Source organism: Dipteris shenzhenensis, chromosome 9 (assembly GCF_047967505.1).
Source record: "Dipteris shenzhenensis isolate YYH24624 ecotype China chromosome 9, Dip_SZ_1.0, whole genome shotgun sequence".
Lineage (NCBI taxonomy): Eukaryota > Viridiplantae > Streptophyta > Polypodiopsida > Gleicheniales > Dipteridaceae > Dipteris > Dipteris shenzhenensis.
The window spans coordinates 51,344,393-51,359,224 of NC_141604.1; the positions used below are offsets into that span (position 1 = coordinate 51,344,393).

The following is a 14,832-nucleotide window of genomic DNA, read 5'->3' on the forward strand; positions in this document are numbered from 1 at the left end:
TTCACCCGCTTTGCCTTACTCACTTGACACAAAAAACAACATGTTATATATTCATAATCTCCGCCTGAGATCATTCTGATTAGGTACTACTACCTTGTCCTTTCGTTTTAGCATACCATCCGCTATGGTATATCTTGCATAAGTTCGACCTTTTCTAGATGCCAGGTCATTCTTTCTCCTGGGTTTAAGCACATAAGCCTTAGGCCAAAGGCTCTGGATGAACTCGTCCACCTTTTGAGTTTCCTTACTCTCGGCCATTAGAGCACTCTCTAATACTGTGAAAATCATATTATGCATTACCCGTGACAACGCATTAGTAACTTTATTTTCCTTCCCTCTTCGGTACCAAATCATCATGTTAAACGCCTGTATGAGTTTTGCTCACCTAGCTTGGCGGCCTCTCAAGTCAAGTTATTCACAGAAATGTTTCATATAAATAATGTCTCCATGTTTTCAAAGCATGGACAATGGCAACAACTCTAATTCATCAGTTGGCCAATTTCGTTGAGAGGGAGAGAGCTTTTTGTTTTCAAAGGCTACTAGCCTTCCCTCTTGGAGGAAAACTACTCCTATCGCAATGCCACTTGCATCGGTTTCTATGAAAAACGGTTTCTATGGATCAATTTTTTGTAACAGCGGTCCTGAGACCACAGCTTGTTTTATGACGTTAAAATTTTCTTGCTGATTCTATCCCCATATAAAAGGTTCTTTATCTAAGGTCAGATCAGTCAATGGCGATACTATCTCGGAGTACCATTTGATATGCATCCGATAAAATTAGACAAATCCCAAGAATGATCACAAAGCGGTCAAACTCTAAGGGATAGGCCAAGTCAGTATCGCAGCCACTTTCTTTAAAACCATTTCCACCCCCTCACGAACAATAATGAATCCTAAATATTCAAGTCTTACCATGCACATCACAATTTTCTTTTTATTTACATATAGACTAGCTTTCCTCAAAGTACTAAACACTATTCTTAAGTGTTCACAATGCTCAGCAATACTTTTGCTGAAAACAAGGATATCGTAAATAAAATGTACTACAAACTTTCCAATATACGGGCGTAGTAAATCATTTATAAGCATGACGAATGTAGCTGGAGCATTGGTAAATCCAAACGGGTCCAAACCTGCTTCTAAAAGTTTTATGCACATCCTCCGCTCTAGCTCTAATGCTGATATGATGGTAGCCACACTTAAGATCTATCTTGCTGAAATTTATGGCTCCATGTAATGCATCTAGTAAGTCATCGATCTGAGCCATCAGATACTTGTGCTTAATAGTGATATTATTCCGTTCTCTCTAATCTATACAGAGAAAGAAAGTATCGTCTTTCTTTTTCTTCAACATTACTGGCGAAGCAAATGGTGCGAAACTCAGCTAAATCTGCCCCAGCTTGAGGTATTTCTCCAGTTGCCTTCGCAACTCAGCTTCTTCAGTAAAACCTAACCTATAGGGAGGCCTATTTACAGGTTCTGCCTCCAGGATAAGTTCAATCTTATGCTGAACATTCCGCTCTAGAGGTAACCCATAAGTCAACTCATCCCTAAAACAATCACAAAACTCTACTGCAATCTGATCAGCCAGCTTGGCCATCTCCCCATCTTGGATAACATCAATGCTAGCCGATGGACCATCAATTGACTCTACCGATGCTATACAAAGAAACAAAATCTCTTCTTGATTTTTTCGAACTTCCATTACGGAACTAACGGTCCCTGAGGCAAGTCCTTTTCACCTCGCAAGACATAAAGCACATTGTCCATCTAGAACTGATAAATGTGCTTTTTCCAATCTATGGCAAGATTCTTCTTAGAATGCCAAGCCTTACCCAGGGCTATATCTGCATGAGTAAGTCTGGTCATTTTGAAATCCAACTTCTCGAGTTCCAATTGGGTAGCCCTTTGGTCCCATACTTCCGTTGAACTTCCATCTGCCATTCTGACGGTATGAGCATAGTCAGATGGACAAGTTTTTAATTTCAGCCTCTTTAAGAGTTTGGAGTTAATTGCATTGTGTGTTGACGCTGAGTCAAACAACACAATGACCTCATGATTGGCCACTTGCCCCTTCATCTTAATTAACTTTGTATCGCTAAAGGCCGTATACCCCTTTGCTACGGGCTTTGATAGGATATTTTCAGGTGTATTGTTTGCTAACTTAGCAACAGACACGCATAACAAAACAAGTACTGACCTTTCATAAGATCCCGCTAGCTAAATCTGCATCTGTTCTGCTCTGGGTCTTCACTCCATCTCCATGTCACACTCTAAGATCACCATCTCAACCATCCGACGATCCTTATTTCATGGACAATCTTTCCACTGATGAGGCTGAAGGCATCCAAAACACAATCCCTCTCTTCTCGCCTTCTCTTTTTGCTCGGGGGTCAAAGAAGATTTTGACCAAGCCCGGGCATTGGAGTTACTTTTCTTTTCACCCCAATGATGGTACTTGGTTTGAAAGGAGTCTCAACTGGCTTCACCTGCCTGGCTTGGCCACTAGGCTGTGAGACACTCCCTTTACTAACCTACTTTTCTTTGGGTACTTATACCGAGTCCCAACCTGCATGATTATTAATGCTCATGTTATGAGAAAATTGCATTTTTGCAAGCTTTTCACTGACAATGCAACGACTTGAGTGGCTTACCTACTTCTCAGGGAAGATGGATATATAACTCAATAATCGTATCCATCATGCCAACAGTTTTCGAACTTATACCTCTTTTTTATTTAAGATGCATATATACATAAGTTTCCAGCTCTGCAGGAAACTACATCTGACTGCTGAAACAGCAGATGTAATACACCGAAAGTAATTCATCACGCACTGATGATTGAATGAAAAATTCCACAATGGCACAATGAATGTGAGAGCAATCTTACAATTTTTTAATGCTTTTGAGATTCTCAAACTCAGGTGGAAGGCCACCCCAAAGTCCACAATCATGTAGATTCCTGCAAAGCAAACATCAATTTACGAACAAACGACCTACAAGGAAATTAATCAAGTCCTATGAATGAATAGGCCTCTCAAATAAGCATTTTACTTTAACAGCAATCTCCTCACAGATAAGTCAGATGAGTCAAGTTCTTTAATTCCACTGGTATAAGTGAGTCGAAACGATTGTTCCACAATGACCTGCAGCCAGTGGCTTGTATTGGTTAAAAATGTTACATAATTTTTATAAAAAGGGCCCCAAAGTTCAGCCTGAAATTGAATGGTGAAAACATCTAAATATCAAGTACTGCATGAATAAAAGTACGGACACTATGCATCAGGTTTAAAGTAATAAAATGCTCTGCATCTAATACACCTTGGAACCATTCCGACAACAAAATCCAGTAAACTAGCATCCATCAAAACATCACGTGAAAAAGTGGAGTAGGTTTACAATTCAATCAGGTTCACAAGACTTCCAATCTCTGATGGCAGATCTCCTGTCATTGAGTTGTTTCCAAGATACCTGTAGACATGAAACAAGTGTATCAAATTCATCACAAATATAAGACATTATGTTCTGTTATTTTTACAACTCTCAACAGTTCCAGCTTGACTAAAAGGCATAGGGGAACAGGAATGATATCAGAGGAGGTTGAAGGACATGAGATGCAGAAACCAGAAGCTTGGCTCGTCTAACATGCACTTTCTATTATGTGCTTAGCTATGACTATAAAGTGGCAACAATTTTAATTTGGATGTGTTACGGTCATCTGTTTCTCCAACTGCGGACATGATATCCATCTATATACCTAGTGCAGCTCTCCCTTTTGATGAAAAATAGTGTCATTGATAAGAATTAGCTCATCTGACAGCCTCTGATGTGAAGGGTGCTAAAAACCCAGCAGATAATAACAGCTATGAGTATTATTGATCCACGTTACTACCTTGCTCATTGCGAGAGCTCCACCACCCTCTTCGCACACATCCATGGGTCCCACCCCTCCAGAACTCGGGCTAGGAGCTAGATGCTTATTGTCTTGCCTTCAGACCGTAATCACTTGGCACTTGGTTCCAGGAGATTTTTCTCTCACCCTTTTCACTAGGCTTGGACTCAATGGAGGAGGACAGATGGGGTCACATCAAGCTCTCCAGTTTGCCTCGCAATCTACCACCAACTCCTTGCCACGATCGAATCTTCCTTTGGTTTAGTCACAAAGATCCCCCGGTTTACCCTCTCCCACAAATGGAAGCTATCAGGCCTGATGGGGTCATCGGCATTGACCCTAATTTGTCAGATGACCATGTTGTGCTCTAGTATCCGGATAACTCTCTCTTTTGATAGATAGTTGAGGTTGCATGCAGACAATACCAATGTTGGATTTATAGAATCTTTTGCAGGCAACACCAATGTTGGATTTACAAAATCTTTTGAGCACTTCTTTACAGATTGCCTAAGGAAGAAGGAAAGGCTCAAGAAGCCCTTTGATGTGGCCCATTCTTGACAAGGTATTCCTTCGGCACCTCTTGCACGTCCGGCACGTGCTGCCCCTCATTGTAGAGTTGGCATACCTCCACCAGTTTGCTGCAGATTAGGAGGCCCCTTCTCTCATTCTTGACCCTCTCCCTCAGCCTAGAGATGGTAGAGATGGCATTCCTTTAGTTCCTCCTCTGACCGTTTAGGAGCCCCCCTCCAGATTTTGGCCCTCCTCCTTCCAAGTAATCCCCTTCCCCTTCCCCTCAGCACATCAGGCACCTCTTCTTGGTCAAGGGCCTAGAAGTGGCCCTTGGTTCTGTAGCCTCCTTGCAAGCAAGGATCTTGCGGACTCCGATGCCGTTATTGGTTCAGAGGAACTCTTTCTTCCCTCGGGCTAATTGTGGAGACTTGGCAAGTTTATGCCCTCCACCTTTGTTGACATTGATCTTCCAAATCATACTGATACAGTGTCCATTTCCATAGATTTGGGGGTCCTTTTCCCAATGGACTTTCCTCTCCTCCACTACTCTAGAAGGCCCAGTTCACAAGAGGGAGGTGTTTCCGCCACGAGGCTGGTAGGTTTTCTAGTCCTTCCTCCCATCAATGAGGATTGTTAGCTGGAATACACATGCCCTTATCAGTGTTCCTCATCGTTGCCAAAGGCAACGGATTCGTAATGTTACGCTCTAGCCGAGGTAGCATGACCTCGGAAGAATCAGTCGACATTTCCCTTATAGGATCTATCTTTGTAATATATGTGTTTGCGCTTTATGTAAATGATCGGGAGGGATTAATGTCAAGGTCCTAGGTGAGGGCTGATAGCACCAGACTAGATAGATCTGAGACCAAGGGCCTAGTGCAAAGATTGTGCCTAGGGGCAAGGAATTAAATGCATCCCAAGAGAGGGGTGAAATGTTGCATTAGGAAGGCCCTATATGGATGACATGTGGCATCTAGATCTATCTAGGGAATTGGGGTCTGTCAAGGCTAGTGAGAGAAGATAAGGGATGTGGATTTTTACGTGATTTTTGTACAGCTCCATCTCTCTTGCTGGTAAGTCTTGGCAGGATTGGCTGGGTGGAAGATCAAGGTGCTACTCCCGTGATCTGCAGTAGAGGCTAAGATAGAGAAATCGGGTTACATTTGGTATCAGAGCCTGTGGAGAGATTAAGGATAGGGACGTGTGGATCGTTGGCGGTGACAAAGGCCGTACGTGACGGGTTTCTTCGATGGATGTTCTGCTGCGACAGTTGGCGTAGGCGACGCACTGATCGCAAAGAGCCTCCGCAACGAAGGGTTGATGTGGTCCGTGTTGGATGGCGCTCCCGTAAGAGAGGGGTGTTGACTACTCGTGGCTGGAGTTGGGGGTACCGTAGGGCAGCGACGACAGCAGGGCACGCAGTCGATGTGCCTAGGTTGGAGCGGAAGATTCCTGCATGGTCTGTCGACACCGGTAATTGGTGGCTGACCAGATTGATAGGAAGCCCAAGGAAAGGCGTTGACGGACGATTGACCTACGCACCGTGGGCGCTGGATTAATTTAACGAAGGTCCCATACGTGCATACGATTGACGACGGACAAGGGGAAATCGCCACGGTCCTAGAAGTGACGCAGTGATGCTGGCTAGCCGTGGTTTGCTTCGTTGGCACGCGTGTGTGCAGCAATCTACGACACCAGCAATCTGCTCGTAGCTAGTGACGATCCAGCAAACCTTGGGAACCCAGATTGAGTGTAAGGCTAGTCAAGGTAGATGATAGGTTGACAGACAACCTATTGGTTTCGTCAAAGATCACGCAGGCCTCTCTCAGGCTGCGACACATTCCAAACAGAAGTTTTTAAAAAAAAAAAAAAGGTTGTATCAGTGCAAGCAGATCATACGTGGAGGCTACAGTCTTCGGGGACTCGGATTGCGTGGAGCTTCCAGGGAGCATCGAACTTTCCTTCACTATAAAATTTCAGTTTGGTTATACAGTTTGTTGTTTTAGTATAGAGGAGTTTACGGTTACTATACTTGTGTGTATGCATGTGTGCTTCGATCAGAGTCAGTTTGCAGAAAATTCCCTAGTATAGGGAAAAGCGCTATTTGGGTTATGCATGTATCAAATGCCTAGTCAGTGTGCATAAGGGATTGCAGGAATTCCCTAGTATAGGGAATTGTGTTCAGAGTGTCAGTACCCTGAATTGTGTCAGCTTGTAAATACAGTTTTCTAGTGGTGGTTTTAATTTTTTTTTTTTTTTAAAAAAAAAAAAAAAAGCCCCAAAACAAAACACCTACTGAACTAAATGGAAGCGCAAGAAGGGGCTTCCAGGAGGGACCCTGGTGAATCAGGAGTCCGGCCGACCCAGCAGGGATCGCGCCCAGTAGCTCATACGTTATCTGGCAGGATTGCATTGTTGGAGGATGCCTTGCAACAATTGTTAGCGCAGCAATTACAAGCCAATGCAGGGCAGTCCGAGCTTAGGAGAGCGATACATAGTATGTCTGCCAGACCTTCTCGAGAGGAGAAGGGGAAGGCTCCAATGGAACCGGAGTCTAGCGTCCATACGGTCGAGCCTAGCAAGGCTAAAGTGCCAATTATTGCCAATTACAGACCGGAAAAGTATTCTGGTCGGATGAACGACCGTAGCTCCGATGTCATTGAGACCTGGCTACACAAATGGGACGAGGCGTTCGCCATTTGTGAGATCAGAAATGACATCAAAAAGATCCGCGAGGCCACCCACATGTTTAGTGAGGCAGCGGATCGGTGGTGGATTAAACAACAAAAGGATGGTATAGCATCCACTACCTGGGAGGGGTTTAAAAGAGAGTTCAGGAAACACTTCTTACCTCCTGACGAGGCATCCCGAGCTTGGGATCAATATAGGAACCTTCGTCAGAGAAATTTATCAGTGGCAGAATACACTGATAAGTTTCGAGAGAGTGTAATGAAGGTTGACGAACCCCTGCCTCAATCAATCCAAGTGAAAGATTTCATATTTGGATTGAATGATCGAATAAAAATGGAAGTTCGGGCTAAGTACGCGAACACGCTAGATGATGCAATAGCTATAGCCCTGAACTACGAGGATGCCAAGGGCAGCAAGCCAAGTGGGTTTGCACAGGTCGGAACCCAGTATGGGTATCCAAAGAAATCTGGGTTTAAGAAGAAGTGGACTAGTAGAGGGAGTGGTTCGCAGCCGAGTGGTCAAGCCAAGCAGGCGAGACCGGCTGAAACTCCTAAACCAAGTACCACCATTGGAGTGAAGAGAAAAGTAACTCCAATGGCAACCCGGGCTTGGTCTAAGTCTCCCTTGAACCCAGAACAAAGGGAAAAAGCGAGGAGAGAAGGCTTATGTTTTGGTTGCCTTCAGCCTCATCAGTGGAAGGATTGTCCACGTAACAAAGATCGTCGGATGGCTGAGATGGTGATCTCAGAGTGCGACGTGGAGATGCAGGGAAGTCCCAGAGCGGAAGAGATGCAGATTCAGCTAGCGGGATCTTCTCAGAGGTTAGTACCTTGTTTGTTATGTGTGTCTGTTACTAAGTTAGTGACGAGTGCACCTGATAACATCCTATCTAAGCCCGCAGCAACGGGGTATACAGCCTTTAATGATACGGAGTTAATTAAAATGAAAGGGCAAGTAGCCAGTCATGATGTCATTGTGTTGTTTGACTCGGCGTCAACTCACAATGTGATTAACTCCAAGCTCGTGAAGAGGCTGAAATTAAAGACAAGTCCATCTGACTATGCGTATACAGTCAGGATGGCAGATGGAAGTTCAACTGAAGTATGGGACCAAAGGGTTACCCAGTTGGAGCTTCGGATTCAGGACTATGCTGAGAAGCTTGATTTTGAAATGACCAAGCTTGCTCATGCAGATATAGCCCTGGGAATGGCGTGGCATTCTAGGAAGAATCCAGCCATTGATTGAAAAAAGCACGTATATCAATTCAAGATGAATGATGTACTTTATGTCTTGCGAGGTGAAAAAGATATACCTCAGGGACCATTGGTTTCCGTGATGGAAATCAGAAAAGCTCAAGTAGAGTTTTTATACCTTTGCACCGCATCGGTAGAGTCGATTGATGATTCTTCGACTAGCACTGATGTTACGCAAAGTGGTGAGATGGCCAAGCTGGCTAATCTTATAACAGAGGAGTTCTCTGAATGTTTTAGGGATGAACTACCTTATGGGTTACCTCCAGAGCGGAAAGTTCAGCATAAGATTGAACTAATCCCGGGGGCAGAACCTGTAAATAGACCTCCCTATAGAATGAGTTTTACTGAAGAAGCGGAGGTGCGTAGACAACTGGAAGAATACCTCAAGTTGGGGCAGATTCAACCAAGTTTCTCACCTTTTGCTTCACCAGTGATATTAAAGAGGAAAAAGAATGATACGTTTCGCCTCTGTATAGATTACAGAGCATTAAATAATATCACTGTTAAGCACAGGTATCCGATGGCTCGGATTGATGATTTGCTAGATGCATTACATGGAGCCGTGATTTTCAGCAAGATAGATCTTAAGTGCGGATATCATCAGATCCGGATTAGAGCCGAGGATGTGCATAAAACCGCTTTTAGAAGCAGGTTTGGTCATTATGAGTTTTTGGTAATGCCCTTCGGACTTACCAATGCTCCAGCGACCTTCGTCATGCTTATGAATGATTTACTACGTCCGTATATCGGAAAGTTCGTAGTACATTTTATTGACGATATCTTGATATTCAGTAAAAGTGTTACTGAGCATTGTGAACACTTAAGGATAGTGTTCAGTACTTTGAGGAAAGCCAGTCTTTACGTGAATAAAAAGAAAACTATACTGTGTATGGTTAGGCTTGAGTACTTAGGATTCATAATTACTCCACAGGGGGTAGAAATGGATCCGAAGAAAGTGGCTGCGATACTGACTTGGCCAATCCCTCAGAGTCTGACCGCGTTGCGATCATTCTTGGGATTTGTCCAGTTTTATAGAAGGCATATCAAAGGATATTCCGGAATAGTATCGCCATTGACTGATCTGACCTCAGATAAAGTACCTTTTGTTTGGGGGCAGAATCAACAGGAAAGTTTTAACACCATAAAACAAGCTGTGGTCACAAGACCGGTGTTAAAAATAGTTGATCCCCAGAAACCGTTGTTCCTAGAAACCGATGCAAGTGGCATTGCGGTAGGAGCAGTCCTCCTTCAAGAGGGAAGGCCAGTAGCCTTTGAAAGCAAGAAGCTTTCTCCCTCTCAAAGGAATTGGCCAACTCATGAATTGGAGTTGTATGCTGTTATCCATGCGTTGAAATCATGGAGGCATTATCTGTATGGTTCAGAGTTTTATGTGGATGTGGATCATGATACTCTGAAACATTTCTGTAAACAGCCTGACTTGAGGGGCCGCCAAGCTAGGTGGGCAGAGCTCATGCAGGAGTTTAATCTAACGATTCGGTACCGAAGAGGAAAAGACAATAAGGTAGCTGATGCGTTGTCTCGCATTATGCACAACCTGAGTTTCACGGTATTAGAGAGTGCTCTAATGACCGAGATCAGAGAAACTCAAAAGGTGGACGAGTTTGTCCAGAGCTTGTGGCCTAAAGCTCATGTGTTAAAACCCGGGGAAAGTGAAAAGGATGACCTGGCATCCAGAAAAGGCCAAACTTATGCAAGATATACCATAAGGGATGGTATGCTAGTTAGAAATGGCAAGGTTGTAGTACCTGGTCAGAATGATCTCAGGCAGAGAGTCATTCGACAATGCCATGATAGCCCGTGTGCGGGACATCCAGGAGTCGAGAAGACATATGATCTCGTGAAGCGAGATTTCTTTTGGCCAAAGATGAAAAAGCATATTCATGAATATGTGACACGGTGTTTCTCGTGTCAGGTAAGTAAGGCCGAGCGGGTGAAGCCACCCGGACTTTTACAACCCTTGGAAATACCACTAAGTAAGTGGGAGAGCATTTCCATGGATTTTATTGTAGGGCTACCTGCAACACAAGGAGGGTATAATTCTATCCTTGTGGTGGTTGATCGTCTAACCAAGATGGCTCACTTCATTCCGACTAGAGAGTCTGTTAGTGCCCCGCAAGTAGCGGATTTGTTTATTAGACATATATTTCGTCTGCATGGATTGCCTAGATCCATAGTGTCAGACAGAGATGTTAGATTTACCGGTCATTTTTGGACAGCGGTATTTGAGACACTAAGGACTGAGTTGGGAATGAGTAGTGGGGATCATCCTGAGACAGATGGTCAGACGGAGAGAGTCAACCAGACTTTAGAGGATATGCTGAGGGCATATGTGTCATTGAGGCAACATACATGGGACAAGTGGTTGCCATTGTTGGAGTTTGCCTACAATGATAGGAAACATTCATCTACTGGGTTCAGTCCGTTTGAACTGAACTATGGTTATAGACCAGCCAATCCGACTATAGTTGGAGTACCTCAGAAAGTGCCTAGTGCCGCGAACTTTGTAGTTCAGATGCGGGAGATGCTAGCACTTGCGAGAGCTAACATCCGCCAGGCTATGGATAGAGCCAAGGTGTATGCGGATGAAAATCGGTCTATAAGGGTATTTGAAGAAGGAGAAAAAGTTTTTCTCAGAATTCCTTCGCACTCGAAGTCGTTGACTTCAGGAGAGTGTGCTAAGTTATCACCTCGATACTGTGGGCCGTGGTTAATTCTAAAGAGAATAGGCAGTGTAGCCTATAAATTAGAATTGCCACAGGGGTGTAAGGTGCACCCGGTTTTTCATGTTTCGCGTTTAAAGAAATTTTTACATACTGGTGACTCACTAATCGAAGGTGTGGTTTTGTTTCAGGAGATAGAGGATATTGCAAGGCGCAAACCAACAAGAATCCTGGACCGAGGAACAATGCAAATACGAAATCGGAAGATACCCACGGTGTTGGTTGCATGGCATGGTCAGCCTCTATCCGAAGCTACCTGGGAATCCGTATATCAGTTGCGGAGAGTGTTCCCAGACTTTATCATCGAGGACGCTGATGTCTGAAGAGGGAAGGAATGTTACGCTCTAGCCGAGGTAGCATGACCTCGGAAGAATCAGTCGACATTTCCCTTATAGGATCTATCTTTGTAATATATGTGTTTGCGCTTTATGTAAATGATCGGGAGGGATTAATGTCAAGGTCCTAGGTGAGGGCTGATAGCACCAGACTAGATAGATCTGAGACCAAGGGCGTAGTGCAAAGATTGTGCCTAGGGGCAAGGAATTAAATGCATCCCAAGAGAGGGGTGAAATGTTGCATTAGGAAGGCCCTATATGGATGACATGTGGCATCTAGATCTATCTAGGGAATTGGGGTCTGTCAAGGCTAGTGAGAGAAGATAAGGGATGTGGATTTTTACGTGATTTTTGTACAGCTCCATCTCTCTTGCTGGTAAGTCTTGGCAGGATTGGCTGGGTGGAAGATCAAGGTGCTACTCCCGTGATCTGCAGTAGAGGCTAAGATAGAGAAATCGGGTTACACGTAACATCTTCATACAGGTGTCATCGAGGATCTCATTGGCATTCTTTTTATTTAAAAACAAAATTTGGATGGTAAAGATTGTACAAGGTTCGGTAAATTGCTTTCATGTCACACTTTTTGGTCTCCTTCCTTGGGCACTAGGGGAAGAACAATCATTTTAGTTTCAGGTTCATTTCTTCCCTTAGCCGTTGGACACACCCTCTAGAGCATAATTAATTTGACTTCCTATTGGTGGACATTCTCAACCTTTACACCCCTAATAATAGATGGGAACGTGTCCTGTGGAAGGAATTGCTTTACAAGGCCCATATTGCATATTTATAGATTATTGGGGCTGAGTTCAACATAATGGAGTTGCCTTACTATAAAAAAGGAGGAAGGGAAGGTGGCATCCACTCTCTTGAGAGAGTAGCTTGAGATGCTTTTTTTTTCCAGTACAACGACAAAGATTTTTCAAGAGATGCCTCTTTTCACACTCTACCTCACTTGCTCCTATTGGTCGAATAGGAGACACCAATTGCCCATCCATGCACTGATTGATAGATTTTATGTTGACAAATAGGCATTGGATAGAGATGTCTCTCTTTGCATTCCCCTAGGGGTTTCCACCTCAAACCACTTTCCTACGATTTTCATGCTTTTTTAGCCTTGTTTGAGAGCCCGTTCTACGAATATCAAGATTCAAGATGGTTTGTATGTAGAGGAGGGCCGTATAGAGGCAGTGCTACAAATTTAAGTTTCTCATATGTAGGGCATGGTGCATTCTCCTTCACGTGTGGTGACAATTTTTCCTAGCATTAGTGATCTTTATCACTCTATTGCTAGTACCAAGAGAAATGTGATTTTTAGGCGGGAGGTTGGCCTTCAATAGCAATAAGCAGAATTATCCTGCAAACGATGCAATCTAGATGGAAGAGAGTGAATTGGCAGATTCACCACGGGTTTTACAGCTCTACCTTGAGGCATTTGGTCTCGAGCCTACTGTGGTAGCGGCTCATTCCGGTTCAGCAGAGCACAAGTCTGGAGCATTACCGGATGCTCATGGAGGGGGGTAGCACTTCCGCACCCAGAGTGCAGACAGGCTCACAGGGTATCTAGAGGTCGCTTGGTGACACTGTGGTTTCACCTAAGGCACTGATGCTGAAAGTGTTTCTGCTGTGAGACTTTTACGATGACTGATCATGACACTCCAATTGGTTGATACACTGCCATATGGATGGATCTGCAGTCTGCTGTATGTACATTGTATTTTTGGTACTTCATGTGATGTTGTACTATGGATTATGGGCTGTTTATGCCTATTGTGACACCCTTTTCTATTCTATTTTCTGTAATTTTGGGACAGCAAACAAGATAGTTTGTTGTCTCAAGAGAGGGGTATGTCACCGGGATGTGGTGGTGATGGTGAAGTGTCCAAACTAACTGTCACTGAATTTAGCCTAGGGTGCTAGGCTAGGGGCCTTAGTTAATGCCCAAGAGGTACCTATGATTTCATAAGCAATAAGTGCAACTCCTAGTGCTATTAGAGTGGTTTCAATTTCTAAGGTCATTGGTTTGGTTCAATGGGGTCATCCTTTAAAAATTGACCCCCTAGAGATCCTACAAAATAGGGTCATTGATTCCCAAGCATTAGGGTCATGGTTTGCCAACTGACCCCCTAGGAGGATTAAATTCCCATGCCTCATTTTGCCATGTGTTAGTGTGTGGAGCTAGTGTGGCCTCTTTGCTTGCCTTGTGGCACCTGGGTGTCACCTCTGGAAACCCCTGGAAGGCCCTGGAGCCCTTCCTTTCCTTTCCATGTTGTTTTGAGTCTTCACCCCTACCAGAAGTCCCTCATTCTAAAGATGGCAGATTTATGCACCTCCCTCTTGCTGGCTGAAGTCTATTTTTGAGCTTTCTTCGCAACAGTTCTCCTCTCCTTGGTGCTCTCTGCTGCTGGCATGCTTCCTGGACCGGGACGCCTCCATTCTGGGCCATTTCTGGAGATTTTCTTGACTTTCTTCGTGACAAAAGTCTTCCTTTCTTGCATCTGAGGCCATATTCTTGGACACCTCACTTCTAGCTCCTATCTGGTGCAAGGCGCACTGAGAACTAAGATGCTAGTGGGCTGGAATCTCCATTCTGGTGGTCGCAATCATGGCGGATCTGTTTCAGCTTGCTGAACCCTCTCTTTCTTGATCTTTTCTGGTGCTGGAAGTCAGTCATAGGCAGCTCCCTCCTACCAGAGTCTGCTGTCTGTTGTTCAACCAACTTCTGGGGCAATTCGGGGCTGAAACAGGCTCTTGCTGTTGGCTGGATTCTCATCTTCTCTTTCTACTCTATGCTACTGTCATTCTTACTGAGATCCTGCAAGGTTGGATGCCCTACCATTGGCCCGGGAAAGGATTGGGGCACTGGTTGTGATAAACTCTTCCTGGGGGTGCAGTGGCAAGCCTTGGGCTCAGTAATGGCTTGGATATATGTGAATGCATTGCTTGGCATGCTGTCAGGTTGTTCTACTTGTGTTACGCATGTCTATTGAAGGGAACCAAGAGAATATCATTGGGAGTTGATCACTCGCACAGCCACGGGTTGGCATAGTACTGGGTGCACCTGCGGGTGAGCTCTTGAAGGGAGTTCCTTGTATTTGAGCTAGCCAGGAATTAAATAAATACCGCAAGGGGTGCCAAGTGTTGGGGCCAACAGGTGTCACTTTTCATGCTTTTGAGTAGGGGCATTCTAGCCTCCCTTATCTTAAATGGTTCAGTGATGCTATGCTGTGAAGTTATATGCTCTAAGTTTGGTTTGTGGGCAATGGCAATGGTTCGAGTTGGCTGTATTTCAGATTTGTGAGATAATAGAGACAGTTACTCTGCCCTTTGTCAGTCAAAGGCCGGTTACACAATAGGTCTTTTTCTTAAAAAAATTACACAGCTCTGGTGAAAAAATCGTACAAGTATTCCAA

The 14,832-nt window shown here is 44.3% G+C and overlaps 1 protein-coding gene across 4 annotated transcripts in view; it reads right to left on the reverse strand.

The window, feature by feature from the left end:
• The window catches only part of LOC147898805 (proline-rich receptor-like protein kinase PERK3), a 103,744-nt gene that overhangs the window by 41,302 nt on the left and 47,610 nt on the right, over positions 1-14,832 (reverse strand). For 2 of the 4 annotated variants that reach the window (XM_087379277.1, XM_087379278.1), the window contains exons 5-8: positions 14,822-14,832; positions 3,400-3,471; positions 3,075-3,146; positions 2,891-2,962 (exon numbers count right to left, since the gene is read on the reverse strand). The exon at positions 14,822-14,832 is cut by the window's right edge and continues 61 nt beyond it. In XM_087379277.1, the coding sequence (XP_087235403.1) occupies positions 2,891-2,962; positions 3,075-3,146; positions 3,400-3,471; positions 14,822-14,832 (227 nt within the window). The remainder of the gene's footprint in view (positions 1-2,890; positions 2,963-3,074; positions 3,147-3,399; positions 3,472-14,821) is intronic. The other 2 variants (XM_087379279.1, XM_087379280.1) reach the window with 1 other exon arrangement.